Consider the following 15416-nt stretch of genomic DNA (forward strand, 5'->3'; position numbering starts at 1 on the left):
TCAGTCTGAGGACCTCTGAAAGCTTCATTATGTAATCATAACACAACAAATAAAAGAAATGCAGTGACTGTTCTCTCCACACACAGTGTCCTAATGATACCATGTCTGATATCTACAGAGAAACTCACATCACACTGATACACTGATACAAGCAGAACATCATGTCTATCTAAGACTGTGCGCCTAGTCCCAGTGACACACTAAAGCAGTGCCAGAGATTTATTTACTGTGTTGACAAACACATCCCTTTGCAATATAGCGGAAATAGTTTGATTTATATAAATCTTCTGTGTCTGCACAGCCTTTCCACTCAAATCCGTGAGTACGCAGATCCAACAGGCTAATAACTCACGCTCTGACGTCACCAGCAAGACTCTCTTTCCCTGCACCACTGGCTATGAGACAGCAGAGGGCACCGCGGCATGCGCCACACCGAATACGACGCGTTTCTAAAGCCCACCAGTGCAGAGACTGTTTTACAAAGGGACTATTTAAAATTGCAATTACACACACACACACACCACATTTCAGGAATCAGAACTGATTTACTGTAAGGTTGATATTGACGTGTTTCTACGCTAGTTGAGATATTGACCAGAAGGAGAAATGGAGAAATATCTAAGTCTGATTTTATACCCCCCCCCCCCAAACAATGTAAGAAAGCCAATTAAAGTTATATATATATATATACATATATATGCCTCGTAACCTCGTAACTATTGTAAAATTACTACTAGCGACGCATCCCTGCAAGTTTCTGTCTCGCGTAGTTCTCAGTTTAAAGTAATGTGCGCATCAAAAACTGCGCGTAAGACAAAGCAGGGCAGTGTGTGTGTGCGCGCGCGCGCGCGCGCGTGTGTGGACGAGAGAGAGAGAGAGAGAGAGAGACTCGCGGCGGCTGCAGGTGAACAGAAGTGGTTGGGATACTAACTGCGGGACTGAGAAACACGCTTCACGGGACCACTATTAAAACAGGCGTTGCATGGAAATGCTGTGTTTCTTCTGTCCTTCCGACGTATTTGTCTTTGCCTCCAGCAACTTGAGAATCTGGAACAAACCGTAGGCTACTCTGTTAAATCGAAGGGAATTAGTTTTTTTCGATACGGGGCTCACTGATGTGTAAGGACAGCTCCTAAGAACAAGAAACGTCTGTGTAACAGGATTATTATTGACAAACGTATATTTCTTATTTTGGATATATTTCCACTTGTAGATTTAAAGAATTTACTAGCCTATCTGATACTGACGCTGGCATCGTGTTTTACATCTATCACCGATTTGCGCTTTGACATACACAAAATAATGTGGGTATTTACGCGAGACTACGGAGAATTTGCAACAAAAATGTTAATTATATTCGGTATCCGTTCATAAGGCACCAGCGAAGACTTTGCTACGTAGGGTGCACCAGTCTCCGGATAAGGACTGAAGTGAACGTGTGCCTTGTGATGAATAGGATATCGCCGAGCTTAACTTCTTGGATGGAAGATTTTCGTTTTATAAAATGAATTTAAACACGTTTGCAGAACGAGTCCAACCTAAAAAAAGAGAAATCGTTGTGGAAAAAATAAACAGTAGTGGTTTTGAATGACTGACCCTCGGTTTCGGCGGCTCCTCGTTGTGATTTAGAGGCTTGTCGCAGAGCGGAGTCATGCGGCAGCGAGCTGCAGAGGAATTGTTTCACAGCTGTGTGCTCGTGCTGCCGCTGCTGCTGACGCGGCTGGCGGCCAAACAGGTGCTGCTGTACCGCGCTGCCGAGGAGGGACCGCGCAACCTGCGCATAGGCAACGTAGCCTCCGACCTTGGGGTGGCAGTGGGGTCTGAGGAGGTCACTTTCTCACTGGAGTCCGGATTCGACTACCTGAAAATCAACAACTTCACTGGAGAGCTGAGCACAAGCAGTCAGCGGATTGACAGGGAGAGACTCCAGCAGTGTCAGCTGGTGTTTGATGAGAAAGAATGTTTCATAGAGTTTGAGGTGTCTGTGATTGGGCCAGCGCAGAGCTGGGTCAACCTTCTAGAGGGGAGGTTGGTCATTTTGGACATTAATGACAACACGCCATCTTTCCCCTCCCCAGTACTGAGTCTGTCTGTGGAGGAGAACCAGCCTATCGGCACATTATACCTGCTCCCCACGGCCACAGATCCCGACTTCGGCCGTAACGCCGTGCAGCGCTACGAGCTGCTGCAGGGGGGTGGGCACGGGCGTGGGCGGGGCCGGGGGCGGAGCAGTGTGTTTGAGCTGCAGGTTGCCGACACACCTGAGGGGGGGAAGCAGCCACAGCTGATCGTTAAAGGCGACCTGGATCGGGAGAGGCGGGAATCCTACGACCTCATCCTGCGAGCCTGTGATGGAGGAGACCCACCTCGAACTGCCCAGGCCTCCCTCAGGATCACTGTCACCGACACCAACGACAACAGGTACAGTCAGACCACTAACCACCTACACCAACAACAACAGGTACAGTCAGACCACTAACCACCGTCACCGACACCAACAACAACAGGTACAGTCAGACCACTAACCACCATCACCGACACCAACGATAACAGGTACAGTCAGACCACTAAGCACCATCACCGACACCAGCGACAACAGGTACAGTCAGACCACTAACCACCTACATCAACGACAACAGGTACAGTCAGACCACTAACCACCGTCACCGACACCAACAACAACAGGTACAGTCAGACCACTAACCACCTACATCAACGACAACAGGTACAGTCAGACCACTAACCACCTACACCAACAACAACAGGTACAGTCAGACCACTAACCACCGTCACCGACACCAACGACAACAGGTACAGTCAGACCACTAACCACCTACACCAACAACAACAGGTACAGTCAGACCACTAACCACCGTCACCGACACCAACAACAACAGGTACAGTGAGACCACTAACCACCATCACCGACATCAACGATAACACGTACAGTCAGACCACTAACCACCGTTACCAACACCAACGACAACAGGTACAGTCAGACCACTAACCACCGTCACTGACACCAATGACAACAGGTACAGTCAGACCACTAACCACTGTCACTGACACCAACAACAACAGGTACAGTGATATAAAATATAATTTTGATTGGGGGAAAGGATTTTTTTTCCACATTGACCTGTGGTACCTCCCCTTAAGGGGAGCTTGAGCTTTTGGGAGGCATGCGGATCTGACTGTGGAGTCATGTGCTGTGCAGCCCCAGGTTTGAGCGTGCGCAGTATGAGGGGCAGTTGGAGGAGAACACCCCAGCGGGCGTGTCCGTGCTGCGGGTGCGAGCGCTGGATTTGGACATCGGGCTGAACGGGGAGGTGGAGTACTCTCTGGCCCCGGGTCCAGGGGTGGAGGTGGCAGGGCGGTTCCTGCAGGTGGAGCCGAGCTCCGGCTGGATCAGCGTCCTGCAGCCCGTTGACCGCGAGGAGATCGGCCAGCTGCGCTTCGCCGTTACTGCCCGAGACCGGGGCCAACCGCCACTGTCCGCCACCGCCTCTGTGCTGCTGCATGTGCGCGACCTCAACGACAACGCCCCCGCTGTGGATATACGCAAGATCGGCCGCATCCCGCTGCGCCAGGGCTTGGCCCGGGTCAGTACTGAACACGCACTGCATGAGGGCATGGCCCGAGTCAGTACTGAACACACACTACATTAGGGACCAGCCCAGGTCAGTATTGAACACACACGGCATTAGGGAACAGCCCGGGTCAGTACTGAACACGCACTGCATTAGGGCATGGCCCGAGTCAGTACTGAACACACTACATTAGGGAGCAGCCCGGGTCAGTACTGAAGACACACTACATTAGGGAGCAGCCCGGGTCAGTATTGAATACTCACTGCATTAGGGCAGTCCGATTATGCAAATCACAGCAACAGCTCAAGTAATGGTTTCTATGGTGATGTGAGTGTTGTATCTGATGATATTCCTTCTGATGTCACAGGTGCCAGAGGATGTAGTGGTGGACACACCTGTGGCGCTCATACAGGTGTGGGATCGAGACGAAGGGCAGAATGGGGAGGTCACCTGCACTCTGGTGGGGGATGTCCCATTCCAGCTAAAACCCGCAGGTGGAATGGCAGGTGTGGCAGTGGGCGGGGCTAATGGGAGGAAGTACCTCCTGCACACAGCAGTGCCACTGGACTACGAAGCAGCGAAGGAGCACCACCTGCTCATTGTTGCTGTGGATGCCGGCAGCCCCGCCCTGACAGGAAATAGCTCTCTGACGGTGGAGGTGGGGGACGTAAACGACCACGCACCCCTTTTCCTGCAGGGGGCGCTGGAGGCAGCGGTGCCGGAGAATAACGCTCCTGGGGAGACGCTTGTGCGCGCCGAGGCGCTGGACGCGGATAGCGGGAGGAACGGAGAGGTGCTGTACTCTCTGGACTCCTCTGCTCACGCTCTGTTCACCATCAACCCCTGGAGTGGGGAAATAACCGCCAACAGCATGCTGGACCGCGAACAAGGGGACAGGTATGAACTGTACATACACATGCACACATATACACACACACACACAAACATACCTGCACGCACACACACACAAACACACCTGCACGCACACACACACAAAAGCACACAAACACGCATGCACGTACACACACACAAACGCACACAAACACGCACGCACGCACACGCACACATATACACACACACACACACACAAACACGCCCGCACGCACACACACACAAACGCACACAAACACGCATGCATGCACACACACACAAACACGCATGCATGCATGCATGCACACACACACAAAAGCACACAAACACGCACGCACACGCACACATATATACACACACACACACAAACACGCCCGCACACACACACACACAAACACACACAAACACGCATGCATGCACACACACAAAAGCACACAAACACGCACGCACGCACACGCACACAAATGCACACAAACACACACGCATGCATGCACACACAAACATGCACACACACACACCCGCACGCATTCATGCACACACACACACACACACACCCGCACGCACACACACACACACACAAACACGCATGCATGCATGCACACACACACACTGTCATCCCACAGGTATGAGTTTCGGGTGTGTAATCCCACAGGTATGAGTTTCAGGTGTGTAATCCCACAGGTATGAGTTTCGGGTGTGTAACCTCACAGGTATGAGTTTCAGGTGTGTAATCACGCAGGTATGAGTTTCAGGTGTATAATCCCACAGGTATGAGTTTCAGGTGTGTAATCCCACAGGTATGAATTTCGGGTGTGTAATCCCACAGGTATGAGTTTTGGGTGTGTAATCCCACAGGTATGAGTTTCAGGTGTGTAATCCCACAGGTATGAATTTCAGGTGTGTAATCCCACAGGTATGAGTTTCGGGTGTGGGCCACAGACCGGGGCATCCCCCCCCTGCAGAGCTTCGTCCCTGTGCTGGTCCGTGTGCTGGACCTGAACGATAACAGCCCCGCCTTCCTGCACCATGTCTTTACCTTCTACGCCCACGAGAACCTGCCGGCCCACAGTCCCATCGGCATGGTGACAGCCACGGACGCAGACGAAGGCCGCAATGCGGCGCTGAGCTTCTTCATCGTGCAGGACGAGGACGAAGAGGAGGATATGCTCTTCATCTCCAACACTACGGGCATGATCTGCACCAGACGGGCCTTGGACCGGGAGGCACGGGCCGTGCACAGGTTTGGGGTGACCGCGGTGGATGGTGGGGATCCCCCCAGATCCTGCTCCACCACCGTCACCCTCTTCATCACCGATGAGAACGACAACCCTCCTCAAGTGATCACCCCTGGCAACACCTCCTGCAGCCTGCTGCCTCCCTCCAGCCCCCCCCACACCACCGTGGTGACGGTGGTTGCCATGGATGCAGATGAAGGGCAGAATGCGGAGCTGCAGTTTGGGCTGGTTGGGGGGAACCCCTTCGGCCTGTTCAGTGTGGACCCTGTTGGGGGCGCTGTGACTCTGGTGGGGGTACTGGAGCGGAGGCATGTGGGGCTGCACCGGCTGGTGCTGCAGGTGAGAGATGGGGGGTCCCCCCCCCTCCACACCACTGCGCTCGTACACGTCTATGTCAATCACACCCTCAGTAATGCCAGCCAGGTGCAGATGGCCGTGTCCCGCAGTCTGCTGCTGCCCCTGTCCCAGGACGTGGCCGGAGAGCCCCCAGACTGGCTCCACCCCCAGGGCCTGAGCATGGCCATCGGGGCGCTGGCTGGGGGCGTGGCCGTGCTGCTGCTTATCCTGCTGGTCGTCATGGCGAATCACTGTGCCCCCAGAAGCAGGAAGGGGTACAAGGTGGGGCGGAGGGAGCCTCAGGAAGAGCGGTGTGGCGCCGAGGACGACAGGCAGAGAGCCATGGGGCGGTACAGTGCTGTGAGAGAGGGCCCTGGCAGCCCTGACCTGGCCCGACACTACACCTGCGCCCCCCCCCTCCCCGCCCTCCGGCTCCACCCACACTCACCCCCATACCCCACCCACCCACACCTGCCTCCAGCCAACACCTTTGTCTCCATGGCAACCCAGTGCCATCCAGAGCACAGCTACCAGTCAGACAATGTGTACAGCAAACAGGTGAGAACCTCCTGTGTGTGTGTGTGTGCATGCGCATGCATCATTGTGAGTGTATGCATGAGTGTTTATGTATTTCTTAGTTACTGAAAGTGTACTCAGTGGTATCTAAGTAACAATGTGAGCTCATAGAATTCAATGTGAAGAAACAGTATCAGTCTGTCAGTCTGTCGCTACACAGCTGCTCAGATAGAAAGCCGATCTGCAGACCTGATGTTCCTGTCTTATTCTGCTTTTCATTGGCTGAGGAACACAATCGCTTACAATGCCATTAGATTCCATTTAACCTGCCACCTGGTCACATCTGTCACTATGGCCTGTGTCTTTGCCTGCTTCATTTCAGTAATGCTCATAGCAGAGCTGCCCAAGCATATGACTGCTGACTGTACGGCATTATAGGGCTCGCTGATGGGGCTGACTGTATGACATTATAGGGCTCACTGATGGGGCTGACTGACATTATAGGGTGACTGTATGACATTATAGGGCTCACTGATGGGGCTGACTATCACATTATGGGGCTGACTATATGACATTATAGGGCTGACTGATGGGGATGACTGTATGACATTATAGGGTGACTGTATGACATTATAGGGTGACTGCATGATATTATGGGACTGACTGTATCACATTATAGAGGTGACTATGACATTATAGGGTGACTGTATGACATTATAGGGCTCACTGGTGGGGCTGACTATCACATTATGGGGCTGACTGTATCACATTATAGGACTAACTGATGGGGATGACTATCACATTATGGGGCTGACTGTATCACATTATAGGGCTAACTGATGGGGCTGACTATCACATTATGGGGCTGACTGTATCACATTATAGGGCTAACTGATGGGGCTGACTATCACATTATGGGGCTGACTGTATCACATTATAGGGCTAACTGATGGGGCTGACTATCACATTACATTACATTACATTACATTACATTATAGGCATTTAGCAGACACTCTTATCCAGAGCGACGTACAACAAGTGCATAGACTGTCACATTATGGGGCTGACTATATCACATTATAGGGCTCACCTCACTGATGGGGCTGACTGTATCACATTATGGGCTTCAGTTCTTTGTAGGTGAAATAATGTATTGACGCTGCTGTTTGCTGGCAGGTTTTTGAGCAGTACGGAGGCAGGTATATGTGCAGTACAGGTACAGTATCTGTGAGGGCAGGTATATGTGCTGTAGAGGTACAGTACCTGTGAGGGCAGCTAGATGTGCAGTAAACGTACAGTACCTGTGAGGGCAGGTATATGTGCAGTAGAGGTAGGTACAGTATCTGTGAGGACAGGTATATGTGCAGTACACGTACAGTACCTGTGAGTGCAGGTAGATGTGCAGTACTGTTACAGTATCTGTGAGGGCAGGTATATGTGCTGTAGAGGTACAGTACCTGTGAGGGCAGCTAGATGTGCAGGAAATGTACAGTACCTGTGAGGGCAGGTATATGTGCAGTAGAGGTAGGTACAGTATCTGTGAGGGCAGGTATATGTGCAGTACGCATACAGTACCTGTGAGGGCAGGTATATGTGTAGTACAGGTACAGTACCTGTGAGGGCAGGTATATGTGTAGTACAGGTATAGTACCTGTGGGGACAGGTTAGGCTGAGGGATGTAATCTGTGGGATGGGTATCTCTTCCTGCAGTTTCCTAAGTGGGATCACCTTTCTCAACAGAGTTCATTTATTTACTAGGTTTGAAATGGGATCACCTAACACAGCTGTCCTTTCAACTTATGACTTCACACAAGTATGCGTACGCACACACACACACACACACACACATCTCAGTGCTGTTAAACATGCTCTGACACACAGTATGATCCATATATATAGAGGGAATGTTAGCCATGACCCATAGTGGTTGTCTGGCAGTCAGAGGGTTGCCGGTTCGAGCCCCACCCTGGGCGTGTCGAAGTGTCCCTGAGCAAGACACCTAACCCCTAAATGCTCTGGTGAATGAGAGGTATCAATTGTAAAGCTATACAAATGCAGTCCATTTACCATTTACCATTTACCATAGCCAGTGTGATTATTAGCCATAGGTGTAGCCTGAGTGGGTTTTAGCATAGCATAAAGCTTGATAGAGACGCATTAGCCCTGATACAGACGCAATAGCCCTGATACAGACTTACTAGCCCTGATACAGCCACGCTAGCCCTGAGAGAGATGTTCTAGCCCTGATACAGATGCGCTAGCTCTGATACAGCCACGCTAGCCCTGAGAGAGATGTTCTAGCCCTGATACAGATGCGCTAGCTCTGATACAGACATGCTAGCCCTGAGAGAGATGTTATAGCCCTGATACAGACGCGCTAGCTCTGATACAGACATGCTAGCCCTGAGAGAGATGTTATAGCCCTGATACAAATGCGCTAGCTCTGATACAGACATGCTAGCCCTGAGAGAGATGTTATAGCCCTGATACAGACGCGCTAGCTCTGATACAGACATGCTAGCCCTGAGAGAGATGTTATAGCCCTGATACAAATGCGCTAGCTCTGATACAGACATGCTAGCCCTGAGAGAGATGTTATAGCCCTGATACAGACATGCTAGCCCTGAGAGAGATGCGCTAGCCCTGATACAGACACGCTAGCCCGTCTTTCGGATGAGACGTTAAACCGAGGTCCTGACTCTCTGTGGTCATTAAAGATCCCATGACACTTATCGCTAAGAGTAGGGGGTTCCCCGGTGTCCTGGCCAAATCCCAGATCTGGCTCTCGCAAAAACTTGCCACTAAAAATCATCCCCATATTTAATTGGCTAAATAAATGTTCTCTCCCTCTCCACCTTCGCTAATGTGTGGTGAGCGTTCTGGTGCAAAATGGCTGCCGTGCATCACCCAGGTGGGTGCTACACATTGGTGGTGGGTGAGGTGAGTTCCCCTTCACTGTAAAGCACTTTGAGCATTTGGAAAAGTGCTATATAAATGTAATTATTATATTATTACATTTATAATAATAATAATAATAATAATAATGATACAGATGCGCTAGCCCTGATACAGACACACTAGCCCTGATACAGACACGCTAGCCCTGAGAGAGATGCACTAGCCCAGATACAGACGCGCTAGCACTGATACAGACACGCTAGCCCTGATACAGACGCACAAGCCCTGATACAGACACGCTAGCCCTGATACAGATGCACTAGCCCTCATACAGACGCGCTAGCCCTGAGAGAGATGCACTAGCCCTGATACAGACACGCTAGCCCTGAGAGAGATGCACTAGCCCAGATACAGACGCGCTAGCACTGATACAGACACGCTAGCCCTGATACAGACGCACAAGCCCTGATACAGACACGCTAGCCCTGAGAGAGATGTGCTAGCCCTGATACAGACTCGCTAGCCCTGAGAGAGCTGTGCTAGCCCTGATACAGACGCGCTAGCCCTGATACAGACGCGCTAGCCCTGATACAGACACGCTAGCCCTGAGAGAGATGCACTAGCCCTGATACAGACACGCTAGCCCTGATACAGACGCGCTAGCCCTGATACAGACGCACTAGCTCTGATACAGACGTACTAACCCTGATACAGACACGCGAGCCCTGAGAGAGATGCGCTAGCCCTGATACAGACGTACTAACCCTGATACAGACACGCAAGCCCTGAGATGGATGCGCTAGCCCTGATACAGACACGCGAGCCCTGATACAGACGCGCTAGCCCTGATACAGACGCGCCAGCCCTGATACAGACACGCTAGCCCTGATACAGACATGATGAGAGTGCTCACTGATTCCCCTCTGAATACAGCAGCCTCTCGGCTCTGCTGGATTTCACTGCAGCATGCATGCTAATGAAGAGTCAGCACATTCTCTATTCAGAGCCCCGAGGCTCATGGGAAACTCAACCCCAGTGCATTATTATTCAATGAGAAAGGCACCTGTGTCCTCACAGTCCAGGGATACAGAGCCCTCACTCAGCACAGAGACACTTGCACACAGATAGTAATAGTAATAATCTTTATTTTTATAGTACCTTTCCAAACAAAGTTGCAAAGTGCTTCATATGACAGAATACAAATGCACAGCAGAGAAGAATGGAACAGAGATTAAGAAATAATAATAAAATTAATAAAAACGGGATGATTGAAGATATTCAAATAATCATAATTACATAGTTCATCATGATCATTGTACACAGTAAAATTGTAAGAATGATTAAATGTGTATTAAACATAATAGGTAAAAATGGCAAATACACAATAAAATTCACCACACAAAATTGGTAAAAAAATTGGTAAGAGCACACCTAAATAGTGTTGTTTTTAAAAGACGTTTAAAAGAGGCTAGTGAGTTAGCCAGCCTGATCTCCTCAGGGAAATTATTTCAATGGCTAGGGCAACAGTGAAGGCCCAGCCATGCTTAGTCTTCAGTCTAGACCATGGAAAGATGAGGAGAACCTCTTAAATTGTGCTGTGGTTCATATGGAGCTAAAAGTTAATTAAGGTAACTTTGTGCTAGCACATAACATGCCTTAAAAGTTAAAAGTAAAATTTTTAATTCGATCCTAAAACGAACTGGAAGCCAATGAATGGGAAGCTAGGATTGTGGTGATGTGCTCTCTCTCTCTTTACATTGTGTGAGGAGACTGGCTGCAGCGTTTTGGACCAGCTGTGATCTGTGAAGACTCTGTGAAGGTGTACAGGGAATTACAGCAGTCCAATCCTGACAAGATTAACATACGAATGACACGCTCTAGCTTCCTTTGCGATAACCAATGAACCCATTTTAAAGTCCCCTTAGGTGAGAAGAGCAGGACTGAATCACTGCCTGAACCTGCTTATCCAAGCTAAGAAGATTTTCAAAGTAGACATCAAAATTTTTGCAGCACTGGGTGATATTAGTTGACAGTGCACCCAAGTTGCTTAATAATTTGGGCGCGCGTGGTGTCAGCCAATAATCACTATTTTGGGTTTATTAGCGAAGGATATTTTGAGTCATCCAGCTTTGGAGGTCAGTGAGGCAGTCATGAAGTGTTTATCTGATTATTATCACTTATTATTATTATCATGTTGAAAGACAGATACATTTGTGTGTCATCTGCATAAGAATAGGAGGTGACATTATGTCTACAGATGATATGCCCCAAGGGTAAATGATATGCCCCAGGGGTAACATGTAGATGGAGAACAGGAGTGGTCCCAGAACAGATCCCTGCCGCACCCCAGAGGTCATTTTCACACAAGACCTCAAATCACCAACAGCTAAAAGTCCTGTTATTAAATTTGATAGTGCTTGATTGGGAAATTCATTGAATTGCATACTGGAGCAGACAATGGGCCTCATTCACAAAACTTTTCTTAAATTATTTTTACTTTTGTTTTTAAAACTGTTCCTATGAAAAAACAATATGGGATTCATGTCACATGTGCAGACCTTGTTTTTGTGCATATCCCCGGTGTATGAGATGATGAATGCTGACTAAATTTTATGCGCAATTCTGTTCATGTGATTAGCATAAGGAAGCAAACTCAGTAATTCAAAAATGAGAAGCCATGAGAAGGAAATTAGTGAGCAGAAAAAGCTAAATGATAATAATCCCACACTCCTTCAAGATAACCTTTGTTGGTTGTAAAAGGAAAAATTACGTTGTGCAGATTCAATTAGGGGGACTAAGTCACCTTCAATATGCCAGGTTTCGGTTATAGCAGCGAAAAAAATCAATATTGTTAGACATGATAACATTTTGACAGATAGATAAACGATTTGTCTCTCTTGTAAGAGATTTTGATCTCACTGGGGCATTTTTGGTTAAACATAAAGGATGAATAAAATAAAGTAGACAATGATCTTGTATTGAGCAAGCCAAAGGTAACACTGTGGGTCTAACTGCAATCAGCCTCAGACCCTAACCCTCAGAAGACACGTAGGAATAAATAAGAGGAAGTGGCTTGACTGTGAGTAAGTTTTTGATGACTTTGTTCCTGCCAGATCCACCAGTGTGACAATAAAGAGCATAGATCTGTCACACACAGCAAAGCGACACTCTCACATAGATATAGAGAGCACAGACCTGTATAGTACAATGCAGTATGGATATCTCAAATAGGTGGATTTATCTTATCATGCCTTTTTATACAACAGGAAATACTATAGAACATTTCCCTCTGTGACCAAAAGGTGAATAATTAACATGAACTCTACTCTACCACTCGTATTTCTCTTTTACCTTCTACTATCTTTTCCATTCATTCTCCTCTCTCATGTCTTCCTCGTTCCCCTATTTAATTTATTCCTTTTCCTGTTGACTTCTTTCTCTGTACAGTACAGTATTTTTCTGTTGTGGCTGGTATTTTTGGTTAACTCACTCAAACATAACCTAACATAGAATGTTATATTTCTTTGTTGTGAAATATTAATTCAGCTTTTCAGGGCTCTTCTCACCTGTTACATTTGCTGGAGTGATGAGGTCATGCAGGGCAGGTGCTGATATACTGTGTGTAACAGAAGTACACTCTACTGGCCTGTTTAATTGTTAATAAGACATTATACCATTGCCACAGAGCTCTAAAACTTACACGGAACCTACTGCTACCAAGACAGCAAAGACCTTGAGTGCTCTTTAACAGTGTTCACTACTGTGAGCATTCTTTAACTGTGTTCACTACTGTGAGCATTCTTTAACTGTGTTCACTATTGTGAGCATTCTCTAACTGTGTTCACTACTGGGAGCATTCTCTAACTGTGTTCACTACTGGGAGCATTCTCTAACTGTGTTCACTACTGGGAGCATTCTGTAACTGTGTTCACTACTGTGAGCATTCTCTAACCATGTTCACTACTGTGATTGGTGGGTTGCGGAGAAATGTGATTGGTGGTTTGTGACAGTATGTAACTGGTTGACTTTGTGGTTCTCTCAGTCCCTGCGGCGTGTGGCTATTTCAGTGACGGGCAGGTCTCAGGACCCCAGTGGCTATGACAGTGGGTTGGAGGACTCAGACACTCCCAGCAGCACAAGCTCCACCCCCTTGGCCCCCCCACCGCCGGACCTGGCCCCTCCTGAAGAAAACCATGAGCAGAGCATATCTAATGGCAATGTGGGAAACACAGAGGACAGTGAGAATGGTAAAAACACACACACACACACACACAATGTGTTTATGTAGGTGTAAATGAGAGGTAAGTGTGTTTGTGTTTGTGTTGGTGCAAATGAGAGGTGAATGTGTTTGTGCTGGTGTAAATAGGAGGTGAATGTGTTTGTGCTGGTGTAAATGAGAGGTGAATGTGTTTGTGCTGGTGTAAATGAGAGGTGAATGTGTTTGTGCTGGTGTAAATGAGAGGTGAATGTGTTTGTGCTGGTGTAAATGAGAGGTGAATGTGTTTGTGCTGGTGTAAATGAGAGGTGAATGTGTTTGTGCTGGTGTAAATGGGAGGTAAAAGTGTTTTTTGTGTGTTTCTCAGAGAGCAGGAGGTTGCCAGATGTGACGATGACAGGAAATCAGCTTCCCCACTCTGCCCCCTGCTGCCTGCATGCCAGAACTGTGCCTGCCAACCGGGGAGCACCCAGCCAGGGACACACCCTCAGGAAAATGACCTCACCAAGCAAGAGGATGACCTCATGGTCTTATGACAGCGTACGCGCCATCAGCCTGGGGGGGCCAGGGGGCGGATCCCCACTGGTTTCACAGACAGGGGGGATCAGGACCTCCTCCTGCCACACACTGTCACACTGAGAGCTGTACCTGTGACAGGTCATCTGTACCCCCCACAGAGAGCTGTACCTGTGACAGGTCACCTGTACCACCCACAGAGAGCTGAACCTGTGACAGGTCACCTGTACCTCCCACAGAGAGCTGTACCTGTGACAGGTCACCTGTACCTCCCACAGAGAGCTGTACCTGTGACAGGTCACCTGTACCTCCCACAGAGAGCTGTACCTGTGACAGGTCACCTGTACCTCCCACAGAGAGCTGTACCTGTGACAGGTCACCTGTACCTCCCACAGAGAGCTTTGTGAATTTTGTGTGTAATTATCCTTTTCCCCATCCACGATTAGTTTGTGTGCGTGCGTACATGCATGCGTGCATGTGCGTGAGACAACTCTTTTTCCCCTTCCTGAATCCTGTACATGTTGTTTAGAGGGGTACTGTATGGCTAGCACATGTAAATATGTGTCTGTTGCTGCATGTTTGGAGTGAATTTACTTCAGCTTGTGACAAGAGTTAAAGATGTGAAAATGCTAAAATGAGGGAAGGGGGAATTCTGTGCTGTTGGCACCTTTTATCAGGATTCTTCAACTTCATTTCTCTTCCTGATAACTACTGTGTATAAAATTCCTGATTCAGTAAATCAACTTGCAAATATATTCTGGCATGGTTCTGAATTCTGTTTAATATATAATTTTTAATAAAAAATAATGATTATGATTATTACTGCATTCTTATGAGTTTGTGTCCATCTTTATTACCATTTTATACCAACCATCAATGAATGGTTTTGCTTTAATTTGTCACCCTTTTGTACATACATACAAACACAGAATACTTCATTATCCCCATGGGGACATTTTCCTAACAACATATAACATTCACATTTACAAACAGACGTTTATGCCAAGAATCATTCAAACTACAGAAAGGGGTGGATTAAATAAATACAGATAAAAATTACAAATATTTTCTATTTCTGCCCTTTCCAGGAGAATATTTTTCTAAATCAACTTCTCCATGAGTCCTGTATTGTAAATCCTTTACAGAACATACTTTAAAAAGGCCAATGGCACCTGGATTACACATTAACACATTAACAGTATATCTGAACTAACCCTCTTAAATCTTATATCCCTGAGG

General features: G+C 48.1%; 1 protein-coding gene across 1 annotated transcript; it reads left to right on the forward strand.

Annotated features, from left to right (window-relative positions):
• The first annotated feature begins 878 nt into the window (after positions 1–878).
• LOC135255991 (protocadherin-7-like) lies at positions 879–14953 on the forward strand. Its single transcript, XM_064337857.1, has 6 exons — positions 879–2421; positions 3218–3602; positions 3958–4487; positions 5374–6589; positions 13488–13692; positions 14029–14953. The coding sequence occupies exons 1-6, from the start codon at positions 1652–1654 to the stop codon at positions 14298–14300; spliced, it is 3378 nt and encodes a 1125-aa protein (XP_064193927.1). The 5' UTR covers positions 879–1651; the 3' UTR covers positions 14301–14953.
• Positions 14954–15416: the final 463 nt, after the last annotated feature.

This window comes from Anguilla rostrata, chromosome 5 (genome assembly GCF_018555375.3).
Source record: "Anguilla rostrata isolate EN2019 chromosome 5, ASM1855537v3, whole genome shotgun sequence".
Lineage (NCBI taxonomy): Eukaryota > Metazoa > Chordata > Actinopteri > Anguilliformes > Anguillidae > Anguilla > Anguilla rostrata.